The sequence below is a fragment of the Nerophis ophidion genome, linkage group LG03, assembly GCF_033978795.1.
Source record: "Nerophis ophidion isolate RoL-2023_Sa linkage group LG03, RoL_Noph_v1.0, whole genome shotgun sequence".
In the NCBI taxonomy this organism is placed as follows: Eukaryota; Metazoa; Chordata; class Actinopteri; order Syngnathiformes; family Syngnathidae; genus Nerophis; species Nerophis ophidion.
Window position 1 is genome coordinate 38,085,592 of NC_084613.1, and position 23,867 is coordinate 38,109,458.

Consider the following 23,867-nt stretch of genomic DNA (forward strand, 5'->3'; position numbering starts at 1 on the left):
AAAAAAGAATATAATGATTTGCAAATCCTTTTCAAACTATATTCAATTGAATAGACTGCAAGGACAAGATACTTTCACGTTCGAACTGGAAAACTTTATTTTTTGCAAACGTTAGCTCATTTATAACTTGATGCCCCCAGCATTTTTCAAAAAAGCTAGCACAAGTGGCAAAAAAAACAAACTGATTAAGTTGAGGAATGCTCATCAAACACTTATTTGGAACATCCCACAGGTGAATAGGCTAATTGGTAAGAGGTGGGTGCCAGGATTGGGTAGTGGGTAGAGCGGCCATGCCAGAAACGTTAGGGTTGCAGGTTCGCTTCCCACCTATTAACATCCAAATCGCTGCCGTTGTGTCCTTGGGCAGGACACTTCACCCTTGCCCCCGGTGCCGCTCACACTGGTGAATGAATGATGAATGAAATTGGTGGTGGCCGGAGGGGCTGCAGGCGCAAACTGGCGGCCACGCTTCCGTCAGTCTACCCCAGGGCAGCTGTGGCTACAGATGTAGCTTACCACCACCAGGTGTGAATGAATGATGGGTTCCCACTTCTCTGTGAGCGCTTTGAGTATCTAACAATAGAAAAGCGCGATATAAATCTAATCCATTATTATTATTATATATTATTATAAAAGCAATATCCATGAAATGCTCAGTCATTCACAAATTGTTTAAGAACAACATTTCTCAACCAGCTATTGCAAGGATTTCACCATTTACGGTCCATAATATCATCAAAAGATTCAGAGAATCTGGAAAAATCACTGCACGTAAGCACTGCAGTTTGCGTACCAGGCAGGCGTTGGTTTGGAGGATGCTATCCTTTACCTGCTGCACCGAGCCCACTCACACCTGGATAAGGGAAATGGCGCTGTGAGGATCCTGTTCCTGAACTTCTCGAGTGCCTTTAATACCATCCAGCCCCGCCTCCTCCAGGACTAGCTCTACAAAATGCGAGTGGACCCCTGCCTGGTTGCCTGGATTTCGAACTACTTCACCGACAGGCCACAGTACGTCAGACTGAAGGACATCACGTCTGACACTGTGCTCAGCAGCACCGGAGCACCGCAGGGAATGGTGCTGGCCCCTCTTCTCTTCACCCTCTACACCGCTGACTTCTGCTACAACTCAGAGCTGTGTCACATCCAGAAGTACGCGGATGACACAGCCATCGTCGGGTGCATCGGGACGGCATAGAGGAGGAGTTTCCGAACCTGGTGAGGGACTTTGTTGTCTGGTGCCACACGAACCTCCTGCAGCTTAATCCGTCAAAGACCAAGGAGCTGGTCATTGACTTTGGGAGGTCGAGTCCACGGTCACAACCTATTGTGATCGAGGGAGTTGAAGTACAGACCGTGGACTCATTCAAGTACCTCGGGGTTTGGGTGGACAAAAAGCTGGACTGGACTGTTAACACGGACCACCAGTACAAGAAAGGACAGAGCAGGCTGTACTTCCTAAGGAGACTGCACTCCTTCAACATTTGTAGAAAACTCCTGTGGATGTACTACCAGTCTGTGGTTGCCAGTGTTCTGTTCTACATGGTAGTGTGCTGGGGGGGGCAGTACATCTAAGAAGGACAGCTCCAGACTTGAGAAATCGATCAGGCGGGCCGGTTCTACAATCGGAATGAAACTGGACTCACTGGTGACGGTGGCAGAGAAGAGGACTGTTGACAAACTAGTGAACATCCTGGATGATGCCAGTCACCCTCTGCATAGCGTTATCAGTAGCCAGAGGAGCCTGTTCAGTGCTAGACTGCTTCATCCCAAGTGCAGGACTAATAGACTCAAAAACTCCTTTGTCCCACACGCCATTAGACTGTAAAACTCCTCTCTGGGGCGGGGGGCGGGGGTTACAAGGATGACAGGGGATGCAAAACAAGAGGAAGTAGGCAGTAGTGACCATAACATGGTCACTACTGCCTACTTTCTCTTGTTATATTCTTATTTTACTGTTATATTTGTATTCCCATTGTTGCTTTTCATTTTTTATTCTTATTGTAATATTTCTCTATTTTGTTTCCATTTAAACCCCCATTATTTACTTTTTACTTTTTTTAAAGTGATCTCAACTCTGTACACTGCTGCTGGAATTTAAATTTTCCTATAGGAACTCTCCTGAAGGAATCAATAAAGTACTATCTATCTATCTATCTATCTATCTATCTATCTATCTATCTATCTATCTATCTATCTATCTATCTATCTATCTATCTATCTATCTATCTATCTATCTATCTATCTATCTATCTATCTATCTATCTATCTATCTATCTATCTATCTATCTATCTATCTATCCAAGGCTGAAAACCAACATTGAAAGCCCTGACCCTCGATCAGCCAGGCGTTACTGCATCAAAAACCGACATCAGTGTGTTAAGGATATCACCACATGGGCTCACAAACATTTCGGAAAACCACGGTCAGTAATTACAGTTTGTCGCTACATCTGTAAGTGCAAGTTAAAACTCTACTATGCAAAGCGAATGTCATTTATCAACAACACCTAGAAATGCCAAAGCTCATCTAAAATGGACTGATGCAAAGTGTAAAAGTGTTTTGTGGTCTGACTCGTCCACGTTTCAAATAGCTTTTGGAAACTGTGGACGTATCCTCCGGAAAAAAGAGGAAAAGAACCATCCGGATTGTTATTGGCACAAAGTTCAAAAGCCAGCATCTGTGATGATATGGGGGTGTATTAGTGCCCAAGGCATGGGTAACTTACGCATCTGTGAAGGCACCATTAATGCTGAAAGGTACATACAGGTTTTGGAGAAACATATGTTGCCATCCAAGCACCTTTATTTCAATGCCAAGCTGGGCAGCACGGTTAGTGCATTTGTCTCACATTACGATGGTCCTGAGTAGTCCTGGGTTCAATCCCGGTCTCGGAATCTTTCTGTGTGGAGTTTGCATGTCCTCTCCATGACTGCGTGGGTTTCCTCCGGCTACTCCGGCTTCCTCCCTCTTTCAAAGACATGCACCTGGGGATAGGTTGATTGGAAACACTAAATTGGCCCTTGTGTGTGATTGAATGTGAGTGTGAATATTGTCTGTCTATCTGTGTTGGCCCTGCGATGAGGTAGCACCTTGTCCAGGGTGTACTCCGCCTTCCGCCTGATTGTAGCTGAAATAGACACCAGTACCCCCCGCCACCCCAAAGGAAATAAGCGGTAGAAAATGGATGGATGGAATGCCAAGCCGCGTGTTACAACAGCGTGGCTTCATAGTAAAAGAGTGCAGGTCCTAGACTGGTCTGCCTATAGTCCAGACCTGTCTCCCATTGAAAATGTGTGGCGCAATACAAAGCCTAAAATACCACAACGGAGACCCAGGACTGTTGAACAACTTAAGCTCTACATCAAACAAGAATGGGAAATTATTCCACCTGAAAAGCTTAAAAAATTGGTCCCCTCAGTTCCCAAACGTTTACTGAGTGTTGTTAAAAGAAAAGGCCATGTAACACAGTGGTAAAAATGCCCCTGTGCCAAATTTTTTGCAATGTGTTTGTGGTGGGCGTGGCCGGCCTACCTGCAGCGGAGCGGGGTGTGGCAGGACCGGCTTCGAGTTTGGCAACTGGTGAGTGGATGACACAGCTGAAAGTGTTTGTCTAATCACCTGTCGCTCTGTTAAAGACAGCAGTCGGGAAGCAGTAGTAGTTGGAGTTGGAGCACCATATGAGACAAGAAGGACAATTGCTGAAAAGCACACGAAGGACACTTTTATTTGAAAAAATAAAACAGTGTTGTAACCCTGAGCCAGAGTCCTGTGAAGATGTTTGGTGGTCCGAGGAACCCTGATGAGGGAAACCTCCACAACTTGGCGCCCAACTTGGCTTGACCGCCGGAGGAGGAGGACGACGACCCTCTGACGGCTCTCACGGGTATGCTCGCCAAGGTGGCAGAGAGCAGCCGCCAACAGTGCCAGATCCTGCGGGCGTTTGCGGACCAGATGGGCAGGGCACGGCCAATGCCAACGGCCGTCACTGTTCATCGCGTGGGGGAGGGAGAAGAACCCCATGCTTTTTTGGACATCTTTGCGGTCACGGCGAGAGCATGTGCGCAGCCGGATGGAAGAGAGGGGCGTGCGGCTCTTGTCGCTCCTGACGTGGGAAGCGCAGCGAGCAGCGCTCAGTTTGCCGGCGGTGTCCAGAATGCGCTTCGCGGACCTGAAGAAGGCGGTGCTGAACCAGACGGGAGGCACCGCTGAAGATTACCGGCGCCAGTTCCGGTCCATGCGCCAGGGGAGGAGGACCGGTCATTCATCCTGGGTCAGCGGCTCCAGGAAGCAGCGACGCACTGGCTCCAACCGGTAGAGGGAGATGGCAGACTGCTGGACCAAATCATCCGGGAGCAATTCCTGGAGGCGATCCCAAAGAAGAGGGCCAACTGGGTCCGGTACCACCGGCCACGCGACCTGGCAGCTGCGGTGACCCTCGCCGAGGACCACCTGACCGCCAACCGCGAGGCACAACCTGCACCAATGGCGCACAAACGGAGAGCACGACAAGAAAAGGAGAGAACAGTTCATATTCCCCGCATGACTTTCCTTCTGCTTTTTTCCCCACAGGTCCAGACTGCTGTCCCCATAACATCTCCCACGCAAACGGTCCCTCAAACGCTTGGGCATGCGTGCTGGAGGCGTGGGCGGCCCGGTCGCCCGCGTCAGGGACCTCAGCAGGTGGAGGTGGGGCGCGTGGCCGCTGTGGCCGGCCCTTCAGTGCCCTCCCCTGACCCGGGTGAGACGTACGGCATCAAGGTAACGATACAAGGGAATACATACCAGGCGATGGTGGATTTGGGCTGTGGGCAGACCATGATCCACCAGAACCTGGTTCGACCCGGGGCTTTGAGGCATTTAACACGGCTAAAAATCCGGTGTGTTCATGGGGATGTGCACGAGTACCCTACGGTGCCAGTAGAAATTTGGTACGAGGGCCAGAAGCATAGGATTGAGGTAGCTGTAAGTACGCACTTCTCGCACCCCGTAATTTTGGGCACCAATTGGCCGGGGTTTAGTCGTTTACTGACACAATTCGTAGGGGTGCGTTCACGGATCGTAGAAAAGGGGAGTATCCGCGAAGTTCTCAATGGCGAGGTGGGGCCATCCGACACTGCCGAGCGGGAACCGGCAGGGTCTTCGCCGGAAGCCTCCCCCCTATTGGCGTCCTACGGAGGATTTTCCCCACGAGCAGTCTCTAGACTAAACTTTTCGCGCGGCCCGGGACCAAGTAGATTACATCTACGGTCAGCCCGGGAACAGCGCGGGTATTCCCTCCATTATGAGCGATAGATTGTACCGAGTGAACCGTGACACTCAATCAGGAGAGGATATCACCCAGTTGTTTGTACCGTAACATCGCCGGGAAATAGTTTTCCAGGCGGCGCATGTTAATCTGATGGCTGGACATTTAGGGTATGATAAAACACTCAATCGGGTCATGGTCCGGTTCTATTGGCCGGGCATCCGGGCAGACGTGCATCGTTGGTGCGCGGCCTGCCCGGACTGCCAGCTGGTGAACCCAGCGGCCACCCCGAGGCCCCTTTGCGGCCATTGCCGCTCATGGAGGTCCCATTCGAGAGAATTGGGACGGACCTTATCGGACCATTTCACCCGAGCTCACGGGGGTATCACTTTGTGTTAGTCCTGGTGGAGTACGCAACGCGCTACCCCAAAGCAGTGCCTTGCGCTCCAACTCTGCAAAGAGTGTGGGGCAAGCTCTGTTTCAGGTCATCTCCCGAGTTGGAATCCCGAAAGAGATTTTGACTGACCAGGGCACGTCATTTATGTCACGCACAATAAAGGAACTGTACGGATTATTGAGAATTAAAGTGATTCGCAAGCAGCGTGTACCATCCACAAACGGATGGGCTGGTGGAGTAGCTAAAGAAAACGCTAAAAACCATGATCCGTAAAATTACGCACAAGGACAAACCAAATTGGGATAAACTGCTGGATCCCCTAATGTTTGCGATGCGGGAGGTACCCCAAGCGTACACTGGCTTTACGCCTTTTGAGCTATTATACGGCAGAAAACCACGCGGAGTGTTGGACGTGATTAAAGAAAGTTGGGAGGAGGCCCTCCGCCCGATTGTAGCTGAGGTAGGCACCAGCGCCCCCCGCGACCCCAAAGGGGAATTTTGCGGTAGGAAATGGATGGATGGATGGGAGGAGGGTCCAAGCTCCAGCAAAAATTAAGTGCAGTACGTTATGGAGCAAAACTCCACGCGGTGGGGCACTTGTCACGTGAGAATTTGCTCCGTGCCCAGGAACGGCAACAGCGTACGTATAACAAGGGATCCCAGGTAAGAAAATGTTCACCGGGAGAAAAAGTGCTTGTATTACTCCCAACATCCAGGTCGAAATTACTTGCAAAGTGGCAAGGACCTTTCGAGGTCACACGGCAAGTGGGTGATGTGGATCACGAGGTTCGATGCTCGGACCGGGGCGGAGACACTCAAAATTACCATCTGAACCTACTGAAGGCATGGAGGGAGGCGGAGCCTGTATCCATGGTAACAGTAGTGAGAGAGGAGGAGGAGTTGGGACAGGAGATCCCTTGCTCTGTCCCTCTCTCTCCACGCCCCTGTGATAACCAGCTCACATTAGCGCAGAAGGCGGATGTTGCTAAGCTGCAGCGGCACTTCTCTGACATGTTCTCCCCTCGGCCCGGCCGCACAAAATCTCATCCAGCATCATATCGAGACCAGCCCGGGGATTACGGTGGGATCTCGGCCATACAGGCTCCCCGAACACAAGCGCAAAATAGTTCGGGAGGGATTAAAATTCATGCTGGAATTGGGGGTAATAGAAGAATCCCACAGTGCGGGGTGAAGCCCCAAAGTTCTTGTAGGGAAGAAGGATGGGTCTGTGCGGTTCTGTGTGGATTACCGCAAGGTGAATGAAGTATCATGTTTTGACGCGTACCCCATGCCTCGGGTCGACGAGCTCCTGGATCGGCTGGGCCCTGCTCGTTTTTTCATGACACTGGATTTGACCAAGGGCTACTGGCAGATTTCTTTGTCACCAGAGTCCAAGGAAAAAACGGCATTTTCCACCCCGGAAGGTTTATACCAATTTGCAACACTTCCGTTTGGCTTGTTCGGTGCTCCTGCCTAGTTCCAGCGCCTCATGGACCAGGTGCTGCAACCCCATGCTACATACGCGGCCGCCTACCTGGCTGATGTCATCATCCAGAGTAGCAGCTGGGATTAACACATGCAGCGGGTGGGGACAGTGCTCGAGTCTCTGAGGCAGGCAGGGCTCAGCGCCGAAGTGTGCAGTTGGCCGGAGGGAAGTACAGTATTTGGGGTACCACTTGGGAGGAGGGCAGGTGCGGCCGCAGGTAGATAAAACAGCGGGAATTGCGGCCTGCCCAAACCCAAAGACAAAAAAAGTTACTACCATAGATTATCCCCTGGTTTGCGGACCTGACCAGTCCAATAACTGACTTCACTCGTAAGGGTGCCCCAGGTCTGGTCCAGTGGACGGAGCAGTGCCAGCAGGTGTTTGAGAGGGTTAAGAAGGCCCTCTGCTAGCAGCCGGTTCTACACATGCCTGATTTTTCTCTCCCGTTTTGTCTGCAGGCTGACGCGTCGGGCAGAGGTCTGGGAGCGGTTTTGTCCCAGCAGGTGGAGGGCGTCGACCGACCCATCCTCTACATCAGCCGTAAGCTGTCCGAAAGGGAGGCCAAGTATAGCACAGGGGAGAGGGACTGCCTCGCCATCAGGTGGGCGGTCGGGGGCCCTCATTCAGCCTCTGCTCTGACCACAAACCACTCCAGTAGCTCCACCACATGAAGGATGAAGGATGCCAACGCGCGGATCCCCCGTTGGTATCTAGCTTTGCAACCCTACAATTTCAGAGTGATCCACTGGCCGGGTGTACAGATGGCCGTGGCTGACTTCCTTTCCCGCTCTCTCCCGGGGGGAGGAGTAAGTGCGGCCGGACGGCGTCCCGCCCTGAGTCTGGCGGTGGAGGTATGTGGTGGGCGTGGCCGGCGCACCTGCAGCGGAGCGGGTGTAGCAGGACCGGCTTCGAGGTTGGCAACAGGTGAGTGAATGACACAGCTGAAAGAGTTTGTCTAATCACCTGTCGCTCTTTTAAAGGCAGCAGTCGGGAAGCAGAAGTAGTTGGAGTTGGAGCACCATATGAGACAAGAAGGACAATTGCTGAAAAGCACACGATGGACACGTTTATTTGAAAAAATAAAACAGTGTTTTAACCCTGAGCCAGAGTCCTGTGAAGATGTTTGGTGATTCGAGGAACCCTGATGTGGGAAACCTCCACAGCGTTGTTGTCATTAAATTCTAAGTTAATGATTATTGGCAACAAAAAAAAATGTTCTCAATTCGAACATTAAATATCTATATTTGCAGTTTATTCAATTGAATATAAGTTGAAAAGGATTTGCAAATGATTCTATTCTGTTTTTATTTAGGAATTACACAACATGCCAACTTCACTGGTTTTGAGTTTTGTATATATTATTAGTGTAAGAACAACAAAAAAACTATTGTTCTTATCAGGCCAACATCAATACCATATTTTAACATCCTTAAGGTCATATGCTCCAGAACTTGCATAAAAGGAAGAAAATGGAGTACCGTTTTTTCAGTTTTTTTTCCTGATGCTCCCTCACAATGTGATGAAAACCCCAAACAAGCTGCATTCAAGGCAACCACCTATTTTTAATCTAGACTTATCCTCCTCTTCCCAACAGATAAAGAAGGCTAACTGGTCGCTAATGCAATTTATATCTGGGGGGTCGATCATCTGGTTTATATGTCTTTGTCCAGGCTGCTTAGCGCAACATGGCCAACTCAACAACAATAGTCAAGGAAAAATTAAATGTACTCCACAATGATAGCTGAGCGCATGTGAGGCAACTTGCATCACTTTCTTTCTGGATGTAGCCTATACAGCGGGCTATTGAACTGGCGGCTCAGGGGCCAAATGACACCGTACTGGTCCCAGAGTTCAGTTAAAAAGCTGGGAGACAAACAATTTTGAAGCCAATTCCTAAAAACACTTGAGTGCTACTTGATATTATTGTATGGATAAACTTGGACCACAGCAAACACATTAACCGATCCTTGCATTGACATGTTAACCTTTCCAGCAAACAGAACACTGGGATACAAACTGCTGATTCACATAACTGAGGCGTTCTACAAGGCATCCTTTAAAGGGGTCATATCATACAAAACCCAAATATATATATATATTTACGATTTACACAACGTGCCAACTTCACTGGTTTTGGGTTTTGTACATTACCACAGGTTATTATATATTATCAATACTTACAGTATATGGAGTATGTATGTTCTTGATAACGAGAACATTCGGGTAATTTGTATTTTTAAGCTGTGCACAAAAACAGACTTCCACTGACATGGTACTTGTGGAGCACATGCCACTGTGTACACGCTTGATCCTTTACTGACCCTTTTGATCTCTTTCCTGCCGCCTCTCTCAGACGTGAATGAGTGCAAGATGAGCCTGGCACTGTGCGGGGAGGCCTTGTGTGAGAACTACGATGGCAGCTTCCTGTGCATCTGCCCCAACGACAATGAGGAATTTGATCCCACCACCAGCCGCTGCCGCTCCCTGGGTAAGAGAATGACGCCTGCCCCCACAGTGCCTCCCAAGACCTAATTCTGCATTGCATCGGCGAATGCCTGAGTTTTCACTCATTTAATGAGCCGTGTCTTATTATTTAAACAACAGGGGTGACGAGGTGGACGCGACCTACTCTACGTTTCTAAGTGTATTTTTTTTACCTGACTGCTTCCCTTTGTTTTGTTGCGGTTGGCCGGACGGCGTGCACTATTTGGATGTGTCTAATCCCCCAGACCATTGATGTTGTAACTCCTTCAGTCCGGCCAAGCAAACTCCCCGAAAGCCCACTTACTGTAGACCCACTTTCCCATCAAGACAAACAATGATGGACTGTACCTACTGGTAATCGACGCTGTAGACATCTCTTCTAAGATAACATCATGACAGCGCGGGGCATTGTGATTTCAGAGAAAGCACTTTGAGTCATGGAAACGCCAGCTTGGTTTGTGTACAGGAATTGGGTGTATTTAGATTAATAAGTGGCGCGCCCTCGGCAGCGTTGTTTTTCCTCCTGCCTGGGCACTAAGCCTCAGCTATGCTTCTGTGTACCTTTTTGCCGCATTCCACTGTTTGCTTTCAACGTGTGTTAATCAATCATGTGAACGTGAATGGTGTGTTGACTTGTCAGTGTTTCTATTTGGCTAAGCCGGCAGCTTATGGACAAAATGCCTGAGTCCATGTCTTTTGGCTGAACATTGGCGAACCCGGTTAAAATGCACCGCCTACAGGCATATCGACTTATATCGACTTTTCAATTCAAAATGTCAGCCTCATAAAAACATTAACTGAGGCAATATTACAGGTAACTTTCTTAACATTCATTAAGAAATCTTAGCCAATATATATATATATGTATATACATATATATATATATATATATATATATATATATAACATTCATTAAGAAATCTTAGCCAATATATATATATATGTATATACATATATATATATATATATATATATATATATATATATATATATATATATATATATATGTATATACATATATATATATGTATGTATATATGCATATATGCATATATATGTATATGGATATATACATATATATATCTATACATATATATGTATGTATATATGCATATATGTGTATATATATATATATATATGTATGTATATATGCATATATATGTATATATATATATATATATATATATATATATATATATATCAACTTCAGGTCCATCCGATAATATAAAGTTGTATTTTTTTGTATTTGTTATTTTTTATGTTTTATACCCTTTATGTGGTAAAAACACAAAATATGCAATATTTTACCCCCCGAAAATGTTGTGAAAAGTGAAATATTTAGTATAATGTAATTACACCCTTAAATACTTAATTTTTGATGTGAAGTAATTGGTGCCCTCTCATTTATAACAACACTGATTTTGATTCATTATTATTATTTGACAAAGGGCATCACTAAAGAATACACAGCCAGCATGTCAGTGTTTTGATATTAGTCACCATTGCAACTTTTTGTTATTATATTTCACCTGTTTGCTTTTTTATTTTACTTTTTTCAATAGTATTTTTAGAATGGCTGATGAAACAACCGGTGCAAATGGCTCTTGGGCCACACCATGGACACCCGTGGAAAAAACATAATTTAAATACAGATCATTTACCATTTCTGTGTGGAGTTTGCATGTTCTCCCCGTGAATGCGTGGGTTCCCTCCGGGTACTCCGGCTTCCTCCCACCTCCAAAGACATGCACCTGGGGATAGGTTGATTGGCAAAACTAAATTGGCCCTAGTGTGTGAATGTGGGTGTGAATGTTGTCTGTCTATCTGTGTTGGCCCTGTGATGAGGTGGCGACTTGTCCAGGGTGTACCCCGCCTTCCGCCCGATTGTAGCTGAGATAGGCGCCAGCGCCCCCCGCGACCCCGAAAGGGAATAAGCGGTAGAAAATGGATGGATGGATATTATAGAAGTACAGTACATGTACATGAAACTAAAATGACACCAGAAAGATGTTGCAGATACTGTCACCTTTGGTGTTTATATTTACTCCTGGAAATACTGTATGTCTGTCATGAGAAGGCATCTTGTTGAATTACAAATTGTTATGACTATTGGGGTGTGCCACTCCGTAACTACCCTTTGACCTCATGTATTGTATTTGTTTGACTACTTCATAGCTGGTACCGACTCAAAACACCCTGCTTCTGTGGCCCCCACAACCGAGGAAAGGAAAGAGTGTTACTACAACTTAAATGATGCCAACTTCTGCGACAACGTCTTGTCTCGGAACACTACCAAGCAGGAGTGCTGTTGCACTGTGGGTGCCGGCTGGGGCGACAACTGTGAGATCTACGCTTGTCCCACTCCAGGAGGAGGTGAAACGATTCATGAGTGCATTTTTTTTTTGTTGAACCATCCATCAGGACTTTTAGTTTAGTTTTTTTTTCCAAGAAAAAGTTGGCGAAAGACGGCGTGTCTTTTATTTAAAGATTATACATTCATACATTCAAATCAGCTGGCATCAAATGAGTTAAAGGGTAACTGCACTTTTTTTGAATGATGTCCATCATTCATAATCCTTATGAGAGACAACAACACGTGTTTTTGGGGTTGGTTTTTTTTTTTGCATTCTTATATGTAATAATCGGCTAGTTCTAGGTACGTCAAAAGCTGAATAGTTTTTGAGTGTGTAATGCACAAGACAATACGATAGGACACCAATCTGTACTGACTGAAAACCATGAACAATTATATTACAGTATTTGTAAAGTATTATTTAATTTTTTGTTCATACACAGCGAGCTTGATCGCTTGTCGATCAATATTATAGTGACTTACTTGTTACACATTTGTCTGTTTGGTCAAGATGGCCGTGGACTTTTTTTTTCAGCTGCTTTTGGATAAGCACCTAATTTGTGTTAGCATTATTTATTTCAAAGCTCCACATTATACCGTCAAGTTAAAAAGTTCAATTTAAAGTATCAATGATTGTCACATACACACTAGGTGTGCAGAAATTATTCTCTGCATTTGAACCATCAACTTTGATCACCCCCTCATTCTGGTCTTGACTCTTAAGTCTGCTCCAATGTTTCACCTTCTCTTCATGCTTGCTAAGCCTTTATAGCCAGCAGTCTATCCTCCGTAAATTCAGCTTCAAAAGATAAGGTTGTGAATCCTCATATGTCTATATAGCCATTTTCGTTGTCTATTACCAATTCTGTCATGATTAGAATATGTGTTTGTTGCCAGAAGTGCTTTGCCATAGGCAACGAAATAAATGTGCCCAGCAAGTAAGTTCCGGTAATGCTTATGGACGCGGCTATTACTACATTTTATGTTTGTATATAACCATGCAGCATGTGTATAAAACATTGATGGAGGGTTTTGAAGTTGTTTAAGAGGGCTTTGAAAACTACACTGGTGAACACCAGTAGTTGATTTTGGATTTTGTTTATCTTTACAATCCTAAAAAAACATGTGTTATTGTTTCTCATAATAATTGTGGATGATAGGCAAAATTCCAAAAAAGGGCAGTTCCCCTTTAAACATAGCACAGTCCATGTTGCATCAATTACAATTAATCAAAAACTGTTACACATAACTCAACTATTAGTTAATTATTATTTTCTTATTATGCCCAGCCGTAATGTCAATAATATGATATCTGTTACATCGTTTCCAGCAGTAAAAACACTATTTTTTTTCCAGATGACCATCACCATTTGTGCCCTCATGGCAGCGGTTCAATACCTCTGCCTGCTTCCTCCACTCAAAGTTTGGCAGATCAGCTACTCTACATTGGTACGTTTTAAAATAAAACACCTAAGCTTTTACGGCTTCTTCACTTTTGGCACAAGAATGCTTTATTTTTACTTTCTGGCACTTTTAAAGTCATGTAAACAAACAAAATCCCTTGCCACTTTTTTAACAAAGTGCTTTATAGGATGCATACCTGGATCATTACTTTAATGGCAATGTGTCCTGACCTCTTGCCTGGAGGGGATTTAAAAGCTTAAAAAGCAATATTTCCTAAAACAGCATTAATAATGTGTGTGTTTTTGCAGTATGTCAATCCAAGTTGTGTTTTTGTGTCTTTTTTCCTTAGATGCAAATGAGTGTGAAATGTTTGGGTCAGACATTTGTAAGAATGGACAGTGTGTAAACCGCTTCTCCACTTATACCTGTTACTGTCGCTTTGGATTCTACTATGACAACGTTAGGCTTGAGTGTATTGGTAAGAAAACTATCCATATCTTTTGAAATCATTGAGTCATGTCAAACACTGCAGTCCAGCTGTATTATAGTCCATATGAGAGACCAGTGTGTCCTATGCCAGTGTGTGGCAGGCTGCTCTCATTGACTTCACATGTTCCATTTGGCGTATCACTTTCAGTCTCTAAGTGAATGTTTAAACATTTTATTTTATTCTAGATTATTTGATGCTTGTAAGTAAAGCCAGCAGCTTTCTTTGGAATGTAATGTCTCTTAAAATAAAAAGTGCAAAGTTGAGACAATGGTGATAAAACAAAAATGTAATCATTAAAAAAAAGGTGAATGGAACATATTCCTTTGTTTATGTTTGAACTGAGGATTGTAATTAAGTAAAAAAATAAAAATAAAAAAGGGCTCTGCACTGCACTTAAAGGGGAACTGCACTTTTTGTGGAATGTTTCCTATCATTTACAATCCTTATTTGAGACGAACACATTTAGGTTTTTCTTTTATAATGCTAATAAATGCTGATAAAAGTCAGCCAACATCGGAGGTAATGACATTTGATTTATTTCAGTTTCACCGTCTGCATTTTATGACCAACTCCAACAAGTACACCATCAAAAAATTCCATTTGGTCGGTATATCAAAGTTACCTTTTTTTCTGGAAAATTCCTGGTTTTCCAGAAATCCTGAAATTTCGGAATACCCATTTTCAGTTACAAAGTGTTATCTATATTTTAAAAAATCCTGTTTTTCCCCAAATTCCCAAATCCCCAGGAAACTCCCGTTCAAATGAATGGACAATATTTCCATATTTCACATTTCTGAAGCGATTCAAACCATTTAACCATCAACATATTCCACTCATCCTGGTCTTTCAAACTAACACTTTCCTACGTTTCCCCAAAATTTCCAGTTTTCCTGGAATTCCTGAATTCTGTAAAATTGATTTTCATTAAAAAACATTACTACTTCAACATTTCTCACCCGTTATAAACCATTCCAACACCGACCAAATACATTTATTCAAGACATTCATGCTATTTATAACCTTCAAAAAAATTCCCACTTTTCCTGAAATTCCTAAATAAATAGGAAATCCCCATCGGAATGAATGGAACATTTTTCAAAGTTCCACAATTCCCATATTTCCCAACCCATTCAAACAAATCCAAAACCAACCTGTTTAGCAATGGAATTTAATTATATGGCGGCATTTTAGCTAATTTTGTTCTTTTTTACAAAATTTTCATGGAATTTGTTACTTAGTGCTGTCACGCCAAATTTCTTCTCCCTACAAAAACCTCCTCCCCCCCATTTACTTCCAGGGTCATGATTAATACAGACGTTTTGTTAACGCTATATTATAAAAATATAGCGCTATATTATAAAAATACAGACGTTTTGTTAACGCAATATTATAAAAATATAACGCTAAATTATAAAAATACTGACGTTTTTTTAACGCTATATTATAAAAAAAAACAATTTACAAACACAAGCTATGGGATGACATAAGAGGAAACTTGACCCCGGAAGTAAATGCGTCATCCCATAGCTTGTGTTTGTAAATTGTTTTTAAATTTTTTTTATAATATAGCGTTAACAAAACGTCTGTATTTTTATAATATAGCGTTATATTTTTATAATATAGCGTTAACAAAACGTCTGTATTAATCATGACCCCAGAAGTAAATGGGGGGGATGGTTTTTGTAGGGGGGAAGAAATTTGGAGTGACAGTGCCATTAAGTATGTTAGCTGTTCCCATGTCACCACGCTAATGTTTGTGAAGTGAATTATATTTATATGGCGCTTTTCTCGATTGACTCAAAGTGCTTTACATAGTGAAACCCATTATCTAAGTTACATTTAAACCAGTGTAGGGTGGCAGTAGGAGCAGCCAGGTAAAGTATCTTGCCGAAGGACACACCGGCAGTCACTCGGATCTCGAATGGCGGTAGCAGGGATCGAACCTGGAACTCTCAAGTTGCTGGCACGGCTGTTCGACCAACCAAGCCACGACGCTCCACAAGCTAATATTAGCATGCTAACAATTTGTGTTAACATTTTTGCTAATGTTGTACTTTTTTAATAAATAATGATCATGGATTTCATTAGTTACTGCTGACTTGGAAGTATGCTAGCTGTTCCCCTGTTACCATGCTAAAGTTAGCATGCAAACATTTTATGCTAGCATTTTAGCTAATTTTGTACTTTTTAACATAAATCATCATGGATTTCGGTACTTGGCCCCATTTTAAAAGTATGCTAGCCCTTGACCTGTTACCATTTCAATTGTTAGCATGCTAACATTAACATGCTAACAATTTATGCTCGCCTTTCAGCAAATGTTGTATGTTTTGAGTTAATAATGGTCGTAACAGATTACCCCCAATAATTGTTAGCCACCTAGTACTTGAAGTACCATGAATTGATTTACGTGGACCCCGACTTAAACAAGTTGAAAAACGTATTCGGGTGTTACCATTTAGTGGTCAATTGTACGGAATATGTACTGAACTGTGCAATCTACTAATAAAAGTTTCAATCAATCAATCAATCAATGCTTTATATTACAAAATAGAATGCATAAATAAAGAAAAACATATGTGCTCTTGTCCTGCATAAATATTGTGAATGACTTACCAAAAAAAATGCAGTTTCCCTTTAAACGTTTTATCATATATATTGAATATTTGTATGACCACATGTTTTCCAGATTTTGACGAATGTGAATTTGAAAATTCTTGCACGGATGGAGTTTGCGTGAACACGGCGGGCTCTTTCAACTGTTTCTGCAGTCCACCATTAGTTCTTGACAGCACGCAACGACACTGCATAAGCGTAAACACTACAGAAGGTGAGACATCCATCTACCCATATTCATTGTCGTAAATAGATAAATAGTCCACTTACAAGGAAGCCCTCCAATGGGCTCACCACTCATAGGAGGGGCCATAGAGGTCGGGTACATTGTGAGCTGGGCGGCAGCCGAAGGCAGGGCACTTGGCGGTCCGATCCTCGGCTACAGAAGCTAACTCTTGGGACATGGAACGTCACCTCACTGGGGGGTAGGAAGCCTGAGCTAGTGCGCGAGGTAGAGAAGTTCCGGCTGGATATAGTTGGACTCACCCACCTTGACGTACAGCAAGGGCTCTGGAACCAGTTCTCTCGAGAGGGACTGGACTCTCTTCCACTCTGGCGTTGCTAGCAGTGAGAGGTGGCGGGCTGGGGGGGCAATTCTCATTGCCCCCCGGCTCAAAGCCTGCACGTTGGAGTTCAACCCAGTGGACGAAAGGATAGCCTCCATCCGCCTTCGGGTGGGGGGACGGGTCCTGACTGTTGTTTGTGCTTACGCACCAAACGGCAGTTCAGAGTACCCACCCTTTTTGGGTACACTCGAGGGAGTACTGGAATGTGCTCCTCCGGGTTATTCCCTTGTCCTACTGAGGGACTTCAACGCTCATGTTGGCAACCACAGTGAAACCTGGAGAGGCGTGATTGGGAAGAATGGCCGCCCGGATCTGAACCCGAATAGTGTTTTGTTATTGGACTTTTGTGCTCGTCACGGATTGTCCATAACAAACACCATGTTCAAACATAAGGGTGTCCATATGTGCACTTGGCACCAGGACACCCTAGGCCGCAGTTCTATGATCGACTTTGTAGTTGCGTCATCGGATTTGCGGCTTCATGTTTCGGACACTTGGGTGAAGAGAGGGGCGGAGCTTTCTACCGATCACCACCTGGTGGTGAGTTGGCTGCGATGGTGGGGGAGGATGCCGGACAGACCTGGCAGGCCCAAGCGCATTGTGAGGGTCTGCTGGGAACGTCTGGCAGAGTCTCCTGTCAGAGAGAGTTTCAATTCCCACCTCCGGAAGAACTTTGAACATGTCACGAGGGAGGTGGACCGAGTGGACCATGTTCCGCACCTCTATTGTCGAGGCGGCTGATTGGAGCTGTGGCTGCAAGGTTGTTGGTGCCTGTCGTGGCGGTAATCCCAGAACCCGTTGGTGGACACCAGCAGTGAGGGATGCCGTCAAACTGAAGAAGGAGTCCTATCAGGTTCTTTTGGCTCATACGACTCCGGAGGCAGTGGACGGGTACCGACGGGCCAAGCGGTGTGCAGCTTTAGCGGTCGCGGAGGCAAAAACTCTGACATGGGAGGAGTTCGGCGAAGCCATGGAAAACGATTTCCGGACGGCTTCGAAGCGATTCTGGACCACCATACGCCACCTCAGGAAGGGGAAGCAGTGCACTGTCAACACCGTGTATTGTGCGGATGGTGTTCTGTTGACTTAGACTGTGGATGTTGTGGATCGGTGGAGGGAATACTTCGAAGACCACCTCCATCCCACCAACACGTCTTCCAATGAGGAAGCGGTGCCTGGGGAATCTGTGGTGGGCTCTCCTATTTCTGAGGCTGAGGTTGCTGAGGTAGTTAAAAAGCTCCTCGGCGGCAAGGCCCCGGGGGTAGATGAGATCCACCCGGAGTTCTTTAAGGCTCTGAATGCTGTGGGGCTGTCTTGGTTGACAAGACTCTGCAGCATCGCGTGGACATTAGGGGCGGTACCTCTGGATTGGCAGACCGGGATAGTGGTCCCTCTCTTTAAGAAGGGGGACCGGAGGGTGTGTTCCAACTATCGTGGGATCACACTCCTCAGCCTTCCCGGTAAGGTTTATTCAGGTGTACTGGAGAGGAGGCTACGCCGGATAGTCGAACCTCGGATTCAGAAGGAACAGTGTGGTTTTCGTCCTGGTCGTGGAACTTTGGACCAGCTCTATACTCTCGGCAGGGTTCTTGAGGGTTCATGGGAGTTTGCCCAACCAGTCTACATGTGCTTTGTGGACTTGGAATAGGCATTCGACCGTGTCCCTTGGGAAGCCCTGTGGGGCGTGCTCAGAGAGTTTGGTTTTAGACTTAGACTTAGACTTAGACTTAGACAAACTTTAATGATCCACAAGGGAAATTGTTCAACACAGTAGCTTAGTTACAATGATGGAAAGTGTAAGGATGGAAAGGACAATGGAGGTATAAATAGATTCGGTATAGCAATGTAAAATATAACATATTTGCGAATATATACAATATATACTTAATATGTGTACAGTATATTATATACACAGATATAATATGTCTATAACATATATGCAATATATACCAATTGCTATGTACACTATCACAGTGTATTTGGCAGCCGCAGCATAAAAAAGAGAGTAAGTCCAGCAGAAAATAGAATATAGACATCAAAAACAAAGAGAAGTAGCTGACATAGTAGGTGTCAGGTAATAGACGGATATCATTTGTTGCTGTATGGGGAGTGATTATACAGCTGGATGGAGTGTGGAATGAAGGAGTTCTTGAATCGCACAGTGCGGGAAGGAAGCTGAAGGAGCCTGTTGGAGAATGAACTCCGCTGTCCCTCAATTGTCTGGTGGAGTGGGTGGGCAGCATTGTCCATTATGGCCAGCAGTTTGTCCAGTGTCCTCCTGTTCCTCACTGATACAAACGCCTCCAACTGCGAGCCAATAGTTTGGCCGGCTTTCCGGATCAGTTTATCAATCCGGTTTGAGTCCCTTTTGCTGGTGCTGCTTCCCCAACAAACCACAGCGAAGTGCAGTGCACTGGCCACAACAGACTGATAGAAGATCCCCAACAGCTTGCTGCACACAGTAAAGGACCTAAGCTTCCTCAGGAAAAAGAGTCTGCTCATTCCCTTCTTGTAAACAGCATTGCAGTTGTCCTTCCAGTCCAGTCTGCTGTTCAAATAAACTCCCAGGTACTTATATTGCCCCACCACTGCCACCTCCTGGCCCTGGATCTTGATGGGCTCCATACTCTTCCTGAAGTCGATGACCAGCTCCTTGGTCTTGTCCACGTTAAGGACCAGATGGTTTGCCTGAGACCACTCCACAAAGTCAGCAATCAGTGTCGTATACTCCAATTCCTGTCCTTCTCTGACACACCCGACCACAGCAGAGTCGTCAGAATATTTCTGCAGGTGGCAGAACCTGGAACTATACTGGAAGTCTGAGGTGTACAGGGTGAACAGGAAAGGACACAGGACAGTCCCCTGTGGAGCACCTACACCACTGACCACAGTATCTGACAGGGAGCTCCTCAGTAGCACAAACTGGGGCCTGTCAGACAAGTAATCAGTGATCCAGGAGACAATGGATGAACTGACACCCATCCTGAGCAACTTGTCACTCATTAGAATTGGCTGAATGGTGTTAAAGGCACTGGAGAAATCAAAGAACTTGATCCTCACAGTGCCCTTCCCACCATCCAGGTGAGAGTGAGCACGATGCAGCAGGTAGGTAACAGCATCATCCACTTCTACATGGGGCTGATATGCAAACTGTAGAGGATCCAGGGAAGGAGCCACCAGTGGTCTCAGCTGTTCCAGTAGAAGTCTTTCGAGGACCTTCATGACCTGGGACGTCAGGGCAACAGGTCTGAAATCGTTCAAGCCCGATGGGATGTTTTCCATAGCACTGGTATCCGTCCTAGCTTCAGACTCAGGTTGAAGATGAAATGGAGGATCACAGTCAGCTGAGCAGCACAAGTCTTCAGTACCCAGGGCTTGACTCGGTCAGGACCTGCTGACATGGCTGGATTGACTCTCTCCAGCTGTCATCTCACATGTCCTGGTGTCAGGCACACCGGGCTGGCTTTCTCAGTGGGGGAGAGGGGAACAGCAGTGGCAGGTATCAGAAAAGGAGTTTGTGTAGGGTATCGGACTGTCTTATTGTGGCGGTCCGCTCCCTGTATGATCAGTGTCAGAGCTTGGTCCGCATTGCTGGCAGTAAGTTGCACACGTTTCCAGTGAGGGTTGGACTCCGCCAAGGCTATCCTTTGTCACTGATTCTGTTCATAACTTTTATGGACAGAATTTCTAGGCGCAGTCAAGGCATCGAGGGGTTCCGGTTTGGTGGCCGTGGGATTAGGTCTCTGCTTTTTGCAGATGATGTGGTCCTGATGGCTTCATCTGGCGGGGATCTTCAGCTCTCACTGGATCGGTTCGCAGCCAAGTGTGAAGCGACCGGAATGAGAATCAGCACCTCCAAGTCCGAGTCCATGGTTCTCGCCCGGAAAAGCGTGGAGTGCCATCTCCGGGTTGGGGAGGAGACCCTGCCCCAAGTGGAGGAGTTCAAGTACCTAGGAGTCTTGTTCACGAGTGGGGGAAGAGTGGATCGTGAGATCGACAGGCGGATCGGTGCGGCGTCTTCAGTAATGCGGACGCTGTATCGATCTGTTGTGGTGAAGAAGGAGCTGAGCCGGAAGGCAAAGATCTCAATTTACCGGTCGATCTACGTTCCCATCCTCACCTAAGGTCATGGGCTTTGGGTCATGACCAAAAGGATAAGATCACAGGTACAAGCGGCCGAAATGAGTTTCCTCCTCCGGGTGGCGGGGCTCTCCCTTAGAGATAGGGTGAGAAGCTCTGCCATCCAAGAGGAGCTCAAAGTAAAGCCGCTGCTCCTCCACATCGAGAGGAGCCAGATGAGGTGGCTCGGGCATCTGGTCAGGATGCCACCCGAACTCCTCCCTAGGGAGGTGTTTAGGGCACGTCCAACCGGTAGGAGGCCACGGGGAAGCCTAGGACACGTTAGGAAGACTATGTCTCCCGGCTGGCCTGGGAACGCCTCGGGATCCCCTGGGAAAAGCTAGACGAAGTGGCTGGGGAGAGGGAAGTCTGGGCTTCCCTGCTTAGGCTGCTGCCCCCGCGACCCGACCTCGGATAAGCGTAAGAAGATGAATGGATGGATGGAATGAAGTCTATAGGGGCTCTCCATTTTGCCTTCTAAATAACCATCCAAAACCCGCAAACAATACTCTGTTTACTTTTTGCAACCTTAATAATAATCAAATATTAGTAATGTTGTTATGATAAGCACTAACGCAGAATTTTAGCGTTGATAGCCGAGAGCTAACTATAGTTCATGCTGCACTGGACTCAATGAGAGACTTAGATGTAACTATAAAAATATATGGATGTAAAACTAAAGAAAAAGAAAAATCCTATGCATCACTCACTGGCAGCATATTGAGCCTGCTCTTGCTACCACGAGCCGAACGCCAGCACGTCAAAGTTATTCTAGATTATAATGATCAAGACCAGGGGTCTCAAACTCAATTTACCTGAGGGCCACAGGATGCAAAAACTGGGTGAGGCTGGGCCGCAGGAAAAGATTTCTTAAAAATATCTAACATGCACTTTTTAATGAATTCACCTTCTTTGAATGGCTTTCCCGCCCTAGTAACATACTTGCCAACCCTCGCAATCTTTCTGGGAAACACCCAAATATCACCAAAATCTCCCGGGGCAATCATTCTCCAGGTTTTCACCCCGACAACAATATTAAGGGCGTGCCATGATGGCACTGCCTGTAGCGTCCTCTACAACCTGCCGTCTCGTACGGTTAGTTGATACCCGGAAATAGAGACAAACACAACCAAAGACAGAAATTAATTCTTCATCCGCACAGGAATGTATGGACATCCTATCAGTCGTCATCAAAGTAAGAGCAAACATTGTACAGTAAACTATCATTTTACCATCTTCGTAGTTTGTATTTCTTTTTTTTTTTTTCTTTTTTTTTGTAGTTTTGTATTTTGTTTTTCTTGTTTAGCACTCATTTGTCCCAAAGTAATTTGTATTGGCTCCCACAAAGTCTGCATGATTTGCATTTTTGTTGGTGTTTGCGGTTCCTACCTCTACGTCACACGATCACATGACTGGTTAGCTTCTTATCCTTCAAAATGGCTTGGCAATCTCTGTGAGATTGCTATTATTCTGATCATACCTCTTTACACGCAAACTTTTTCCCGTGTCATACATCAGATATATACAGTGGGGCAAAAAAGTATTTAGTCAGCCACCGATTGTGCAAGTTCTCCCACTTAAAATGATGAAAGAGGTCTGTAATTTTCATCATAGGTACACTTCAACTGTGAGGGACAGTTGAGTTGAGTTTATACCAAAAAGTTCTACTTTGGTTTCATCTGACCACATGACATTCTCCCAATCCTCTGCTGTATCATCCATGTATCCATTTTGGTATAAACTCAACTGGTCGTGTTTTGAGGAAGAAGAATACTGAGTTGCATCCCAAGAACCCCATACCTACTGTGAAGCATGGGGGTGGAAACATCATGCTTTGGGGCTGTTTTTTCTGCTAAGGGGACAGGACGATTTATCCATGTGAAGGAAAGAATGAATGGGGCCATGTATCGTGAGATTTTGAGCCAAAACCATCTTCCATCAGTGAGAGCGTTGAATGGTTGACCAAATACTTATTTTCCACCATAATTTACAAATAAATGATAAATGGGTTGTACTTGTATAGCGCTTTTCTACCTTCAATGTACTCAAAGCTCTTTGACACTACTTCCACATTTACCCATTCACACACTGATGGAGGGAGCTGCCATGCAAGGCGCCAACCAGCACCCATCAGGAGCAAGGGTGAAGTGTCTTGCTCAGGACACAACGGACGTGACGAGGTTGGTACTAGGTGGGATTTGAACCAGGGACCCTCGGGTTGCGCACGGCCACTCTCCCACTGCACCACGCCGTCCCTAAATAAAGTCTTTAAAATTCCTACAATGTGAATTCCTGGATTTTTTTTCACATTCTGTCTCTCACAGTTGAAGTGTACCAATGATGAAAATTACAGACCTTTGTCATCATTTTAAGTGGGAGAACTTGCACAATCGGTGGCTGACTAAATACTTTTTTGGCCCACTGTATGATGACAGCTTCAATATAGAGAGGCACGTTGTTTACCACTCTACTTTTGCTTTAAATTGTGTGACTTCTTTGTGTTTTTTTAAAGAAACTGTGGAGTCTAACCCTGATGTGCACATGGACATCTGCTGGCAGCATCTGGAGGGAGACAACATGTGTTCAGAACCCCTTCAGGGCCGCAGAACTACCTACACTGAATGCTGCTGCTTGTATGGAATCGCCTGGAGTGGACAATGTGCCTTCTGTCCTAGAAGAGACTCAGGTGAGAATATTTTTTTA

The 23,867-nt window shown here is 45.4% G+C and overlaps 1 protein-coding gene across 6 annotated transcripts in view; it reads left to right on the top strand.

The window, feature by feature from the left end:
- The window catches only part of LOC133549554 (latent-transforming growth factor beta-binding protein 2-like), a 333,835-nt gene that overhangs the window by 293,441 nt on the left and 16,527 nt on the right, over positions 1–23,867 (top strand). For all 6 annotated transcript variants that reach the window (XM_061895071.1, XM_061895074.1, XM_061895072.1 and 3 more), the window contains 6 exons: positions 9,486–9,620; positions 11,792–11,989; positions 13,326–13,418; positions 13,723–13,851; positions 16,553–16,693; positions 23,677–23,850. In XM_061895071.1, the coding sequence (XP_061751055.1) occupies positions 9,486–9,620; positions 11,792–11,989; positions 13,326–13,418; positions 13,723–13,851; positions 16,553–16,693; positions 23,677–23,850 (870 nt within the window). The remainder of the gene's footprint in view (positions 1–9,485; positions 9,621–11,791; positions 11,990–13,325; positions 13,419–13,722; positions 13,852–16,552; positions 16,694–23,676; positions 23,851–23,867) is intronic.